Source organism: Hemiscyllium ocellatum, chromosome 7 (genome assembly GCF_020745735.1).
Source record: "Hemiscyllium ocellatum isolate sHemOce1 chromosome 7, sHemOce1.pat.X.cur, whole genome shotgun sequence".
Classification (NCBI taxonomy): Eukaryota; Metazoa; Chordata; class Chondrichthyes; order Orectolobiformes; family Hemiscylliidae; genus Hemiscyllium; species Hemiscyllium ocellatum.
In genome coordinates, this window is record NC_083407.1 from 109,802,188 (window position 1) to 109,818,459 (window position 16,272).

General features: G+C 36.6%; 1 protein-coding gene across 7 annotated transcripts in view; it reads left to right on the forward strand.

Annotated features, from left to right (window-relative positions):
• The window catches only part of ikzf2 (IKAROS family zinc finger 2), a 166,332-nt gene that overhangs the window by 63,562 nt on the left and 86,498 nt on the right, over positions 1–16,272 (forward strand). For 6 of the 7 annotated variants that reach the window (XM_060827646.1, XM_060827645.1, XM_060827647.1 and 3 more), the window contains one exon: positions 7,215–7,478. In XM_060827646.1, coding sequence (XP_060683629.1) covers positions 7,215–7,478 — 264 coding nt within the window. The remainder of the gene's footprint in view (positions 1–7,214; positions 7,479–16,272) is intronic. The other variant, XM_060827650.1, reaches the window with a different exon arrangement.

A 16,272-nucleotide genomic window follows, 5' to 3' on the forward strand; every position in this document is an offset into this window, starting at 1 on the left:
TAGAATTTATGTAGTGTAAATAAGGAGAAGGTGTTTTATGCCAGAAATGTCAGTAATTATCAGACATAACTTCAAGGTAATTATTGTTGAGGAAAGTACTTTTCCCCCATGTTATTATGATCCAGGATGTATTGCTTGAAGCGGTGTCACAAGCAAATTCAGTAATAATTTGCAAAATGAAATCAAACTCATACTTGAAGGAGAAGAAATTGCAGGGCAGTGGAAGAATGTGCAGGGGAGTGGTACTAGTTGGGTATCTCATTCAAAAAAGCAGAACAGGCAGAATGGGTTGAGTATCCTGCCTCTATGTTGCATATTCAACGGTTGTTAAGTCTTAATGAGTGTAATCTTGATATTTGATTTTAGCAGCACATCAAATGAACACAGGCATTTTTTTAGAATTTTTTTTGTGATTGCTAATTAAAATGGTAGTTTATGTCAATTTACCTTAGATTCTATGTCATTGCTAGCCTTTGAATATAAAATTTTAGCTTTACATTTTAAGACAAATCAGCAATTGACAAAAAAATCAAATAATAAGCATCTTATTCCATACTCCAGTAAAATTGCATTGAGTATAGAATGATAAAAGTTGTGAAAAAACATTGAATTCTACATAGCTTTAGTGTAGTATACTTTAAATAATTTCTACCTCAAAAATGATAAAGCTGTTTGAATAAATGTACTTAGTCCGGTTCTTAAATTGAGGTGCCGCACCCCCAAAAACAAGTGGCATATTATCTTTTTCTTATCCAGGAACCGATTTAAAATGTTTGTTTTGACTTACTAAAGAATTGCCAGATAAATTTTATACTTCATATTTATGTATATTCGTAATCTTGTAACTGGTTGTTAAAGATGACATTTTCCAAGTCTTATTAGGTAGAAGTCAAATTTACATATATGTTACAAATAATGTGAAGTTAACATTTTCCAATATAAGTTCAGAAAAATTTGAATTTTGTTCACATTTCAACATACCTTTGGTGGAAATCTTAATAAAGGGACATGCATTTATAGGATCAATTCTAAGAAAGCAAATGGAAAGATTAACAAACTATTTTATGTAAGCATTATTAGAATATAGAATCTATAGAATTGTGGTTGTTGAAGCTTAGTCAATCACAGCATTTATGAGGAATATAAAGTCTTGAAAAGAAAGAAAATGGCACTTAGTGAGAAAGAAATCAAGAATTGGACTAATTGTGAAGCCAATACTGCCCTAGGTTTATTTTTTGTGCTGATGTTTCCAAGTTTTATGAAATAAAGTGATAAAATAAGTGCTGACATCAAGCAAACTTAGGTGGAAATTTGATGTTGTACTAAACTCAAACAGTCACTAATGCAAAAGTAATTTGGCTTGCAAATGGCTTTCAGATTGAAACAATGGATTAGGTAGTTTCTGATTAAATCCTATTAGTATACAGATTTTTGATAGGATTTTTCCAGTCACACAGTTTTTAGTACAAGTATGAAGGTTAGTGGAAATTTTCTTTGTGCAGTTTCCAGTTCAAAGTGAGCACATAGGCTTTCATCTTTATTTCCTTTTTTGATTTAAATCATTCAAAAGATTGCCTGCATATTATTGTTTGAATGAATGAACTGTTTTGTAAAGCATACTGTAGTTTTATGGCTAGTTTTAGAAACATTTCAGTCTTACCAGGGAACCTGCTCAGATATATATAGTCAACTAGCTGGGATTTCTGAAATGATTATCAAATTAAATTGTTGAAAGAAATCTCACTCAATAAGGTTAGCAGCATCAGCTGGAAGCATCACATATGGATACAGTTAAACATGTTCATTCTTATTATAAATCAACATCAGAAAAACACTGTTTGCAATTATTCTGACCAGATTTTCTTTTCCACAAAATGATGTTTACAAAATGTCAAACAAACTGTTGAAAGTGAAGCTTTTCTTTGTTTTGTCATAACAGTGATATACCGCCTTGGTTATGATGATTCTCCTTCTGATGATTAGTTAAGTGATTTTGCATTTGTCATATTAATTCCGAAAACACATTTGAAATAAAGCCAGTTTACTAACTGTCTGGAGTGTTCATTCATTCAAAACGTTCAGTTTGTATCTTGGAAGTCCTGAAATAGGTTGATTTGGCATTTTCAAGTAGTCCAGCTTGAATTCAAGAACTGTGTTTTCTCTAAGTTAGATTTTGCCAGAAGAATTCATTTGTCATTATTTATGAATTGATGAAAAAAATAGGAATAGACTGTAAGACCTATCAAGCCTGCCCCATCTAACTAACATTGCAACTGTCTATGCCATTGGCTTAGAGAAAATTACCTATTAAATAGACCAATTGAGAAAAACTTCAACTTCTTTCAACTCCCGAAGAAATTGAGCAATTTTTGAAATGTGCAAAAGTCCTTGGTTCCTTATTATCATAATGAATTATTTACTTAGCCTCATAACTGGGATTGCCCTAAGGATCTTGTTAGATTCCCAATGTTGCATTGAGAAAAAATCTTCAGGACTTCTATTTACAGATTTCAAAGGTCTGATTGATTTACTCTCAAAAGTTCCATAACTGTAATATATCCAATATGCTACACATTTGAAAACCTCAAGCATAGGTTCCCTTAGGCAGCATTTGTCCAAAGTAAATAACACCAATTCTTGACATCTGTCTACAAAACTGAGAATCCATGAAGGCTGATATCATCTTGGTTGGCCTTCTGTGTACAGTTTCTAGGGCCTAGATAGCTCTCTCTCTGTGGAGACCAAACTGAACAAATTTCTAACATGTCCATGATTGGAGTATCTTGCAACTAACTAGTTATTGTATTATTATGCATTTTGTTTTTGACAGTGCTAGTAATGCATCTTTTTACTCAAATTAACATACTTAAATTAGACAACTTTTCAAACAAACTAGTTTTTTGCAGTACAAAGATAGAATAGTGGAGTTAAAGCGGGAGTCCTTAGATTATTGTTACTTCCGAAAACATTTCCATGAAACGCACCTCAGAGATTCAAAAGGATGGACAATTGCAATAAATGTTAAAGTGAGACAGAATTTGGTGACATCACTTATTGCTGAACACAAACCCAGTTTATCAGTTTTGGAGAAAGAGATTAACTTGGTCCTTACACATTCAATCATGAATATTTCCACTTTAAATGATTAGTTGTTGGTGACAAATGCATGCTGTTTAAAGAGCTCTTTTCAAATATTAACACGTTGTTAGAAATCCAAATTGATTTGAATTAAACTTCTGTTTTTTCTTTTGCTTCTTGGCTACGTAAATTTTTATTACGTTTTAATGTTAACAATACCACTGTCATTGAGAAAAAAGTGATCTGGTTTGAAAAGTTACCTGGCCACCTGAAACTTCTTTATTATTTGCTCCAAAATAGTTACACCTACACTAAAGCATGTTTAAAGCTCAAATGCTACAAGACTACTTCCTCAAGACAAGAGCCTAACACCAAGTTTGATGTGGATCCTCATATCAACTTAAACTGAAACGATCTCATATTGATGTATTATTATTGGTCTATATTTCAAATTCACATCCTAACAAAATGTTATTTACAACTAAAAGCCATAGTTTAATTGGCCTAACACAGTTTAAAAGGGAAGGAATATATTCTCTAATGAAAAATGATATTTAATGAACATTAAGTAATATCTTCTGCACACAACAGTGATTTGTCATGGATTTACTGATTACATTTTGTTCTGTATGATTAGATTATAATTGAACTTGTGTCTCGGTCCTATTGGAATTGGTTATCTGAGAAAAATCTCCAAACTATGCATCATACTTTCTGAATCTTCATCTTATTTTTAAAGTTCACTAAATATGTCTGAAATGTGTCAAAGACCAATTCTGAAAACATATTTTAAAAGTTTGTTGACTTTTTTACTGAGATCCCAAACTTTTATTTAATCCTGAGTGGAAAAGGGTTGTGCTGGAAAGCACAGCAGGTCAGGCAGCATCTGAGGAGTAGGAGAGTTGACGTTTTGGGCAGAAGTCCTTCATTCCTGATAAAGGGCTGATTCCCAAAACATCGACTCTCCTGCTGTTTGGATGCTGCCTGAGCAGCTGTGCTTTTCCAGCACAACCTTTTTCGACTCTGACTGTCCAGCAGCTGCAGTCTTCACCTCCTTTTTATTTAATCCTGTTGTATTTTTGACTCCGAGGAATTATTGTAATGTATACATAGATCTATGGGGAGTTTATAGCACAAAAACAGTTCATTTAGCGTGGAATTGTGCTATTGTTCATGTTCTGCACAGGCTTTTTCCTATCCTATTTATCTAAGCATCTGCAGGCCTTTTTATGTCTTTCTCATCCATCTGTATCCAGCTCATTTTTAAATGTATGTATGCTGTTCACCTCAAATATATTGTTATTAATGCATTTTGAACTGTAATAACCTTTCCAAACACCTCTTTAATATACAAAAACAGAGATTGCTAGAAAGGCTCAGCAGTTTCTGATTTACAGCATCCAACGTTCTTTTGGCCTTTTTAATGTATTTTCTTTTCTTCCCCAGTTGAGTTTCCGTTGTTCTTATGACCCTGACCAGTAATTTTCTATCCTTATATACATCTCCTTGAACAATAAATGGTTGTCTTGCATACAGGAACCTGCAGCATCTTCTGTCTTAGCATGCACTGTGATTCTGTTTTGGGGTGGGGTGACAAGAGGGTGGAGGATGAGGACAGAATGGTATGGCCTCCAATATCTTGAGCCCTTGCAGCTTGGCTGAAATTGAGAACTTAATGTACAGAATAGTTTGTTTTAATTTGCATGACTAGCTTTTTATGGTCGAGAATCAGTGTGAGGAAAAGAATTTGAACGATAAGTGCTGTGCACACTGTATGCTCACTAGCAGCATCTGATATTGATGACTGTATTTGTACTGCCTTGGGAATAACTATGACTTTTAAAAATGTATGTTATTATTAATCCTTTGCTGTTAATTTATGTTTATGTGGTTTGAGTCACTTAGGACCAAAATAGAGATTGTGAAAGAAAGAGCATCTTATGCGATCTCAGGACATTGCAAGGCATTTTTTGAAATATAACAATATAGAGGAGCATGACAAGTAATGCACATAGCAAGATGAAAAAAAACTTTATATTTATCTGATTAATCGCCTTTTTAATCATGTTATTTAAGAACAGAAAATGGTGAGAGAATTTCCACGTTCTGCTTTGAGCAGTGCAGCAAATTTTATGTCCATCCTCAATGTAGTTCATTGTATTGCCCAACATATGACAACAATATTGAGTATCAGCCCAGAAAATGACTTCACATGCGTGGAGTGGGGCTTCAACATGACCTGTAGTTAAGAGTGCTACCATATAGCCAAAGCTGATACAGTGCCTGATCAAATGTACATTGAACATTCATTCCAAATATGTTTTTTTTTACTTTACCATAGACTCTGGCAACTTTCATTCACTATCCTTTGACTTTAATTCTTCTATGTTCCTCTGATTTGTGGAAGCAAGAACTAGTTAATCTTTTGGGGAAAGCCTATTTAAAGTGACGTTTAAAGTTTCAGTAGCATTCTGAAGTTTGAAAATAATATTATGGATTTCTTAAGAACTTTGGAGAACTATGGATGGTCATTTAGTCTCAACTTGAAAATCAAACACTGTTTTGTAGTAATTTCTTGTATCTAATATAACTAATTAATTAATATAATAAGAAATTGTATCATAATTTCCACTTATTTCAATTGTATGGTTGAACTTGCAGTCCTTGGAACATAGTCCAGCAGAAAAAAACAGAAATTAGCCTTAACTTGTTTGACCTATCTCTTGCTCCAAATGTTAAGTTTAATTCAGTGATTGAGAATTTGTGACACCACACTTTAATGTCTTTGTTGATGATTATTATTATTTAACACCAAATTGTTTTGATTATGGGTGCATTTTATAAAATATTTGAAAATATAACAAAGCTTTGTGCTAGGTATTCTAGTTATTACATTTTGTTTTATTTCTTTTCACTTTTATACTGAGGCTATATATGTTCAGATAATTAAGACTGAAAGTAATTTGTAATGGAATTATGGTTTCAGCAGTTGGAGAGGAAAGGACTATTGTTAGATGGTCATATTACAGTACAGAAGTTTTAGCTGTAACTTTCTAACCACAGTGTCTGCGGCATAGTTGTGCTTTGGAGCATTAGTACTTTGTACTGGGTGTGATGAAAGTTTGCATTTCCTCCTCTGAGATGCCTCTTTGCAGGATTGGGTGTGCATCAGCCAATGCTAGTATGCTGCAGTATGCCTCCCTGTAATTGTCAGAAGATGGAATTAATGGAAAATTGAGTAAAATTTGCACTTCTGCTCAATCTTCATTCTATAGCAGTTGAAAGTTTGGCAAACTCTGAACTGGGAGAAAAAGTGAGGATGATGATGGAATTGGATACTGTCAAAAACACCAGAATGGGCCTTTGGAACATTCTTTAGACTTTATGTGGGTGGAAGATTTTTTTGACCACTATAGAGATAACCATTATATAAAGTGACTGAGCTAAATATTTGACTGTCGTCTTTTCAGTTTGGAGAAAAATAAGTATTGCATTCACAAGTGGTGAATATTCATTTTACTTTCATGTCACAAGATTTGCAATATTGATAAAGTGCAATGTGAACCTTATTTTCCAAACATAATTTTGATTTTGAAAAGTTATTCAATTTCTTTATAAGATTCAAGTGGAATAAATAGCAGTTATATATGTTTCTTCAGTGGGATGAAACAGACATCTTTATCAGTCTTCAAGGGGGAAATGGGCTGGCTGCTTATGCTGTTGCAAAAGCTCATAACATCACTCCAGAAATCGCATTCCACTGAGACATGCACCAAGAGCTGTCCCATATGGTGGGTGCGGGAAACTGTGCACCACACTTTCTACAAAAACAAATGGCTAGTGCTGCCTCTGTGATGTACAACTGATAATAAGTTACAGTACAGCAATTAAGAAAAAACGCTTCTGTGACTGAATCAAATGACAGCATATTGTTACTAATAAGGTCTATTTGAAATATATTGAACATGCTTCATCCATATGAAGTCTGTTTTCTACATTGTAGTTTTACAAATTGGCCATCAGTCAAGTATGGACAAGAGGAAGGACTGGTATAAGAAAAAAAAATGTTTTTCTTTGATAACTAAGCTGCCTGCAAGCAACCATGTTTTATTTTAAACATTTCATTGGTTTTGCAGCAAACTCCATCAAGATAGAGATGCATAGCGATGAAGATGATGGAAAAGTTCTTAATCAGGTGGACAGAGCCAGAAGCAAAGAGGCAATGAGTGCCATGGAGGAGTCTGTGGTGGAAAGCAACGGAATGACTGAAACCAACCCAGGGCCGGAGATACAAGCCGATGGAGGGATACGACTTCCGAATGGTAAACTGAAGTGTGACATCTGTGGGATGGTTTGCATTGGGCCCAATGTTCTAATGGTACATAAACGGAGCCACACTGGTAAGCAGTTAAAAGAAAAATTGATCGTACACTAGATAAGAAATGTGTACTTCGAAAAAAATCAAAGTTGTGGTCCACTTTAGGTATATTATTTTTACGATAGTTAAATTTTTTTTAATCACCAGTGTGGTGGAATAAATAATGTAGGAATTGTCAGTGAATAGGTTTATATAAGATTTTATAGTGCGCAAACTAAAGACATACTGATATAATTAAGATTGTTATCTATTGTCATTGCGCACTCTTAATACTCCCATTGTAAAACAGCCAAACCAAATTTGTTGCCTTGAAAATCACAACATTGGTATTTATCAATTTAAGGATGATGTAAAATCTGGAATACTTAGGTTAGAAATTTCATGATCAAATTGTTTTGCTCATTTGCAAAATACAGTTACAAGTGCTGCTTATCTGTTAGACCTTTTAATGAGTGCATTTGCATGCTTCATTCAGAGGTTCTAGAGAAGTAATATTTGTAAATTATCAAAGTGTACTGAGACTAGTGCTTACAAATTACAATGTTCATATTCTTGTTAGCCTTAAATATATAACATAATTAATTAGTTTCTCTAAACATTATGAAATAATTAATGCATTTTTAAAAATGAAACAGCCGTGAGGGTTAGAAAGGCTTTGTGTTCCTCTTGTAATTTACTTGTTATTTCACACTATATTAAATTCTGGGGAAATTATGCTTTCAATAATTAGCCTCACATAGACATTTTCATATGATAATTTTAAGCCCCTTTAAAAGATTGGGAACTTATCATATCCATCATGACCCCCAGTATGGGAGAATGGACATTTTGGTAGTGATGCATTTGTCTTGTGTGCCTTTCCCAACATTGCATTATGGCTCATTATGGTGTACAACTGCACCTATATTCCTGCGGTGTGGTGGAAAAGCACTGAATGTTGTCAGTCTATTTTTCCATTTAATCTTTAATTTAGTAACCATTAATACCCCTGTAAATATATGTAACTGATCAGTGCAAGTAATTTACAGTTATAGATTCTTGACTAATAATTTGATACCTGACAAAAATTAGCATTCAGTGGTTTCTATTTGCATAAGTAATAATAAGGGAGCATAGACTCATTAGCTAGATAGGAAGGAAGTTGGATGATATGTTTGCTCAATCCAAACATGTTGTCTTAAATTATCTTAATGTAAATTGGAGGAATAAGAGCAGAGGTAAAATCACTGGATAAGCAGCTTAGACTCCTGGGAAAATGTGCTGGGGACAAGGGTTTGTCCCACTGCATTTCAATTCAGTTCATAAATCTTTACCTTGCCAATCTGGCCTACATGTGACTCCAGACCCTCAGCAATTTGTTTGACTCTTAATTGCACATTGAAATGGCCTTTGAAAGGCACTCAATACAGATGTGTCACAAATGCTGGCCTTGCCAGTAACTATCTCATCCAGTGGAAAAACAATAATTGATTCAAAGCAATGAAATAATATGTGTAAAATTTCTCTTCTCCTTTCTTCACATCTTCCCCCTCCTAACCCAGTCTGAAACAGTACCCATTAATCCTAGTTATTTTATTACGTGAATAACAAGCCAGAAGATCCTTCATGATGGGACTTTATGTGCAGAAATTCTGAAAACAAATGACAGTTTATTCTACAATTTGAACTTCTGTCCCTGGTAAATGAGTCTATTTGGAAGAATTTGCTGTGACCAGCACTGGCTCTTCAACTAGAGCTGTCTTTACTCTTATCCCATTCCTTGAACTTTGGCTATGAGTACTTCATATTATTTTCCAAATAGCTGGCTTTTTTTTCAAATAATGACAGCTCCAATACTTCATTAGCCACTTGCAAATAAACATTGTATTCCCAATAACTTTATGTGAATAGAAAAAATGTCTTCCTGTGTTTTTCTTTTTATCTACTGATAATTCTAGACTTGTGCCCCTTCTCAATTTACCAATAAGTGTGAATAATCTTTCACTGTTCACCCTTAAAACCTTCATAATTTTGATAACATTAAGTCCCTTTTAGTTATTCATAAACGTTCTTCAGTTGACATGCCAGTTTGATAAATATCAGCATCATTCAATAATGCAAGCCTTCATTTAGCGTCCATTTAACAATCCTTTCTATTTCCAGAAAAATCAAACTTCTGTTTAATTATGTCTGATTTCCCATTGTTCTTTCTGACTCAGGTGGGGCACATCATACAGAATCTAGATTTTTCCCTAAAAAGGAGAGGTAAAGTCAGAGTGATAATTATCATAATGCTTCAAGAGTGACATTTGCAGAGATAAAAAGTTATTTGATGTTAATTGGACACAATTTTCATACAGTATGAAGAGACTTGGAAATGGGATATACAAAAAGGGTTGTTAAAGCAAAAATGAGTTAATACTGGAAGAACATATACAAACAAAAACAAAAATGGATGACTTTATGTTGGCACCGTATGGTAAAATTGGGCCCAATGCCTTTAATATTCTACTCCCATTCTTCCACTGGGGTTACGTTGGTTCGACAGATATATTTTCCAAGAGTAAATGCATTTGGTAACTAGGTTTGAGAAAAATTGTTTTTTAATATGAAATGAACAACTTTTTATTCTTTTCTGACATGCCTTTAGAGATGAAATTTATTATTTACAGATTTTGTTGCAAATTTTCTAAAATGCACGTAACTTAATAGGGCTACCTCAATGAATGGCTTTCTAATTATTTTCCATTGACTTAATAAGAACTTGACTGTAAATAATTTGCAAATCTTACAAGTTACACTTCTAGGTTTAGTCTAAAATTGCCCAGCTAAGAATATTGTAGCATTGTCATTGATTTTAGTAGGTCAGTTTTTTTTTCTCAAATCTTGAAAATATTGGAGAAGCTCAGTAAAAAATAGTGTACATGAGACTTTTCTATGTGGAATGTTGATAGGTCTGAAAATGAGCAGCTGAGAACAGAATACAGGTGAATTTGGAACTACAGCCTTTGTCCAGACTACGTTTTGACTGCATGCCTATTTTCATGGTAATGAACATAGCAGTGTAGAAAAAAGTAGACTTGACTAATGTCATTTACTGAGACTAGTATTTCCAAGATACACACTGTAGCTGCAGATGGCAGGGAAATACTGTGCAAAGTCTTCAGTGACCAAGAGAAGTACAGAGAAATCACCCTGGCTCTCTGATGCACCTTTTGGATGCTGTCATTCAGGTTATGATAGCAAGTTCGAAAGCCTGTTCTTAGCACGTCAGGCAATTTCTTCATGAGCATTGGGAAGGTTAATTAGGAGGTTAGTGCCAGGAATTTAAACTCTTGGATGTTGCTAATAAAGAAAAATTACCTTCACCTCATCAGAGTTGTCAAGCTAAGAATCTTCTCATCTCAATTACTCTCTTCCACTACACCTACCTGCACCACCTTCTGCATCTTATAATCATTCACAGTGCTGCCACTGTTCTTTCATTCTCCTGCAATTACTATATTACACCACACCACTGTATTCTCCTGGTATATGCACACAATTGTATACCTGCTACATTCACCTCTGTTGCAACCCTCAATTTCTTGCATCTCATATCACAACATATGAACTGTTCATGACAGGTTCAATCTGTTAAACACATCACCAGCTTTATCATAAGCACACTCCTCTCTTCCTTGCGACCATGCACAACATGCAGCAGGAGGCTGGTAACAATAATGCCAGGTGTCCCTACGCATCTTGTCTCTTGAGGAAGAAAATGTTGCTAACATTAAGGGCAGGGTAGATACATGGCCATGATGAGTGTTAACTGGAGGTTGTATTGGGAGTTTTCTATAGGCTTCTGAATAGTTGCAGAAGTGTAGAGGAATGGATAGCAAAGATAATTCTGGATAGGAGTGAGAGTAACAGGGTAGTTGTTATGGGGGGCTTTAACTTCCCAAATATTGACTGGAAATACGATAATTCGAGTATTTTAGATGGGTCAGTTTTTGTCCAATGTGTGCAGGAGGGTTTTCTGACACAGTATGTAGACAAGCCAACAAGGGGCGAGGTCACATTGGACTTGGTACTGGGTAATGAACCCGGCCAGGTGTTTGATTTGGAGGTAGGTGAGCATTTTTGGTGATAGTGACCACAATTCGGTTATGTTTACTTTAATGATGGAAAGGGATAGGTATATACTGCTGAGCAAGAGTTATTGCTAGTGGAAAAGCAATTATGATGTGATCAGGCAAAACTTAGGATGCATAAGATGGGGAGGAAACTGCGGGGATTTGGGTACAATTGAAATGTGGAGCTTGTTCCAGGAACAGCAGCTGTGTTTCCTTCATAAGTATGTACCTGTCAGGCAGAGAGGAAGTTGTCAAGCGAGGGGTGCCATGGTTTACTAAAGAAGTTGAATCTCTTGTCAAGAAGAAGAAGAAGGCTTATGTTAGGATGAGATGTGAAGGCTGAGTTAGGGTTCTTGAGAGTCACAAGTTAGCCAGGAAAGAACTAAAGAAAGAGCTAAGAAGAACCAGGAGGGGACATGAGAAGTTGTTGGTAGATAGGATCAAGGAAAACCCTAAAGCTTTCAATAGGTATATCAGGAATAAAAGAATGACTAAGAAAGATTAGGGCCAATCCGGAAAGTGGTGGCAAGTTGTGCATGGAGTCCAAGGAGATAGGGGAAGTGCTAAATGAATATTTTTCATCAGCATTCACACTGGAAAAATACAATGTTGTCGAAGAAAATACTGAGATACAGGCTACTAGACTAGACTGGATTGAGGTTCACAAGGAGGCGGTGTTAGCAATTCCGGAAAGTATGAAAGTAGATAAGTCCCCTAGGCTAGATGGCGTTTGTCCTAGGATTCTCTGGGAAACTGGGAGGAGATTGCAGAGCCTTTGGCTTTGATCTTTATGTCATCATTGTCATCAGGAATAGTGCCAGAAGACTGGAGGATAGCAAATGTAGCCCCCTTGTTCAAGAAGGAGAGAAGAGATAACCCTGGTAATTATAGACCAGTAACCCTTACTTTGGTTGTGGGTAAGGTGTTGGAAATGGTTATAAGAGAGAGGATTTATAATCATCTAGTGAGGAATAAGTTGATTAGGGATAATCAAAATGATTTTGTGAAGGATAGGTCATGCCTCACAAATCTTTATTGAGTTCTTTGAGATGGTGACCAAACAGGTGGATCAGGGTAAAGCGGTTGATGTGGTGTATGTGGATTTCACTAAGGTGTTTGATAAGGTTCCCCACAGTCGGCTATTACACAAATTACAGAGGCATGGGATTGAGGATGATTTTGCAGTTTGGATCAGAAATTGGCTAGCTGAAAGAAGACAGAAGGTGGTGGTCAATGAGAAATGTTCGTCCTGGAGTTCAGTTACTGGTGGTATACCACAAGGATCTGATTTGGGTCCACTGCAGTATGTCATTTTTATAAATGACCTGGATGAAGGTGTAGAAAGATGAATTAGTAAATTTGCTGATGACACTAAGGTCAATGGAGTTGTGGACAGTGCTGAAGGATGTTGCAGGTTACAGAGAGACATAGATAAGCTGCAGAGCTGGGCTGAGAGGTTGCAAATGGAGATTAATGTGGAAAAGTGTGAGGTGATTCACTTAGGAAGGTGCAGTAGGAATAAAGAGTACTGGGCTAATGGTAAGGTGCTTGATAGTGTCGATGAGCAGAGAGATCTCTGTGTCCATGTATATAGATTCCTGAAAATTGCCACTCAGATTGATAGCATTGTTAAGAAAGCATACAGTGCATTAGCTTTTATTAGTGGAGGGATTGAATTTTGGAGTCATGAGGTCATGCTGCAGCTGTACAAAACTCTGGTGCAGCTAAATTTGGAGTATTGGAGTACAGTTCTGGTCACCGCATTTTCTGCAAGAATGTGGAAGCATTGGAAAGCATTCAGAGGAGATTTCTAGGATGTTGCCTGGTATACAGGGAAGGTCTTATGAGGAAAGGCTGAGGGACTTGAGGCTGTTTTCATTCTAGAGAAGAAGGTTGAGAGGAGATTTAGTTGAGACATATAAGATGATCAGAGCATTATGGTGGACAGTGAGAGCCTTTTTCCTCGCATGGTGAGGGGTAGCATGAGGGGACATAGCTTTAAATTGAGGTGTGATAGATATTAAGACAGATGTCTGATGTGATTTCTTTACTCAGATTAGTAGGGGCCTGCAACAGTAGTAAATTTGCCAACTTTAAGGGCATTTAAATGGTCATTGGATAAACATATGAATGAAGATGGAATAGTGTCGGATAGATAGGCTTCAGATTGGTTCCACAGGTTGGCGCAACATTGAGGGCTGAAGGGCCTGTACTGTACTGTAATCTTCTATGTTTTCTGTTCTATTATGCCTGGCCTCTTCACAACATTTCCTTTTTTTTCCATTTTCCCTTTTATTTCACCCACTGCATCTGCTCACATTTATTTATTCATCACTCTTTCTCCGAGTTAACTTTTTAATTTCAAATGTTGAAAATAAAGGACTCTTTTCTATCAGTAAAGCAGAGGAGACAGACTTACTGAATATGCAATCATTCCACCTGACCTCAGCAGACATCAACTTAGAGACAGTAAGTTAGAACCTAGGCTAGAGGAGAGATCTTTATGCTGTGAATCACTGCACAGAGGATTATAAGAATGACAGCAGGGGCATAGGATGCCGAATTGCCAAACAGCACTGCATTTGGAAATTTGCATGCAGAATGTAAGGGTTCAGTTCACCAGTAGTAAACTCTTGCTCTATGTTCCCTGCTCAAGCTGAAGTAGGTACAATGGGCAGAATGGCCTTCTCCACTTTTGCAATTGTTTGATTCTGTGTATGGGTGAAAGAAGGGTGTGTGTTGACGATAATCTTATGAAGTGATTAGAGACTGCCTCATGATTGAATGATTCATATGTTGTCACGAGAGATATTGGAAAATGAAGGTTAGAAACTGAGTCTGAGTGAGTTACCCTTCGTAGGGTTGGTGTGGACTTGTTGGGCCAAAGGACCTATTCCACACTGGAGGGAATTTAATCTAATCTAGATGGTATTTACCAAGAAATGCTGTGTGTGTTCTGGACACATAGAGATCTCTCATGGTGTGGTTCTGAGCATTGAAAAATGGTTCACTTCATCTTGTTTTGTGGCTTTGATTATAACTTGGAGACTATTTTCCAACATAGAGTGAGAGATCAGTTGAATGAGCACAACTAAGGCACTGATCTCTTTCAGGAGTTCTACAACGAAAACTCTAGTCACTTACATCTTGGTTTTGGCCCCGCATTGATGGATGTGTTCAAGATGTCAAATCATCTCTGCAATTTATTCTTGTTCAGGACCATGGGAGCACAATCCCAGAAAGATGGTCTTCATTCCTCTCAGAATGCTAACATGCCTCCATCCTCACCAACTACTTTCACTGTGCCTTCATTAGTACCACAACTGGGTCTTTCTGGCCTAACATTTGCTGAGACACTGCAGTTGGTAGTTGGATCCTGAAGGCCTGAAGCCACTCAAGGTCACTTTCCATTGTCATTTGAAATGTCCTACCTGGAAGCCTCGTAGACTTACATCTTCCAAGTGGATTAACTTCTTAAAAGCATGAGCTAGGTAAACCAAGTACTGAGGGAGCTTACCGTGTTGATTCTCAATTATTTCTATTAAATAAAGAGCACAGGTGGAATTAAATTGTTGAATTCCAATTTTTTGTTCCTATAAAGCATTGTAGGGGAACTGGGAAGATGTTTCTGCCCATGTTCCTTTTCATGCTGCTCTTTTTCCGCCACTTGTTACACATTTTTTTACCAGTTGTGGTAAAGCTAGTTCCTCGATATCACAAAGTTTGTGACTTGTAGCATATGAGCACAATTCTTGATTCCTACTCCGGGCTTTACTGCAAAGCATCCTGAATGGTTCAGAGTCATTGCTTGAGGAGGGCAATTGTTTGTTTAAATCATAAAATCCCTACAGTGTGAAAACAGGCCCTTTGGCCCAACAAGTCCATACCGACCTTCCAAGGAGTAACCTACCCAAACTCATTCCCCTACTGCTCTGCTTTTACCCCTGACTAATGCTCCTAACCATGATGTTTCTGTTGGGTGTTTGGCACTTCTTAAAGATCTGCCCAATAACTATGGCAAAGGACAAAATCACCATATCGATGTTGTGTGTAGCAACTGTGATTCTTTTTTATCTCTTTAATGGGATGTGAGTGTTACTGGCCTAGCCAGGCTAGCATTTGTTACTCATCCAAAATTACTGTTGAGAAGGTTGTGGTCAGCTGTCTTCTTGAACTGCAATGTCTTCGCTTGATGTACACTGATAGTACCAGAGACAGTGAACCATGGTGCTTCTCTGTCTTGCTTTTTGTGTCTAGGTGAAGTAATATTGTGTTCCACCTACTGTAGAGAGTCTCAGTGATGTTTGGATACAGAAGTCCCCAATTACAGGTGTGATCTAGTGCATCCTGAAAGAAATCCATTGCATGAAAGTGAAGGATGCCCCCCTCCCCCAGCAGCCCCAACTCCACCCTGTGATTTTATCTGCTTCTCCTCAAGCCATAGTAGCTGTTGAATCAGCCCACTCTAGATTAGTGTCTTACAACAGGGTGACCAAACCTGTACACAATATTCCAAGTACAGCGTCATTACTGGCTTATACAACTGTGAAGTAACGTCCCAACTCCTATACTCAATGCCTCGACCAAGGAAGGCAAGGATTCTAGCCCTTTGCTCCCTGACATGGTGGTAGCACCGCTTTAGATGAACTATGTAACTGTACTCTGAGTCCATCTGTTCCACAATACCTCTCAGGACCTTACCATTTACTGTATAAGTCC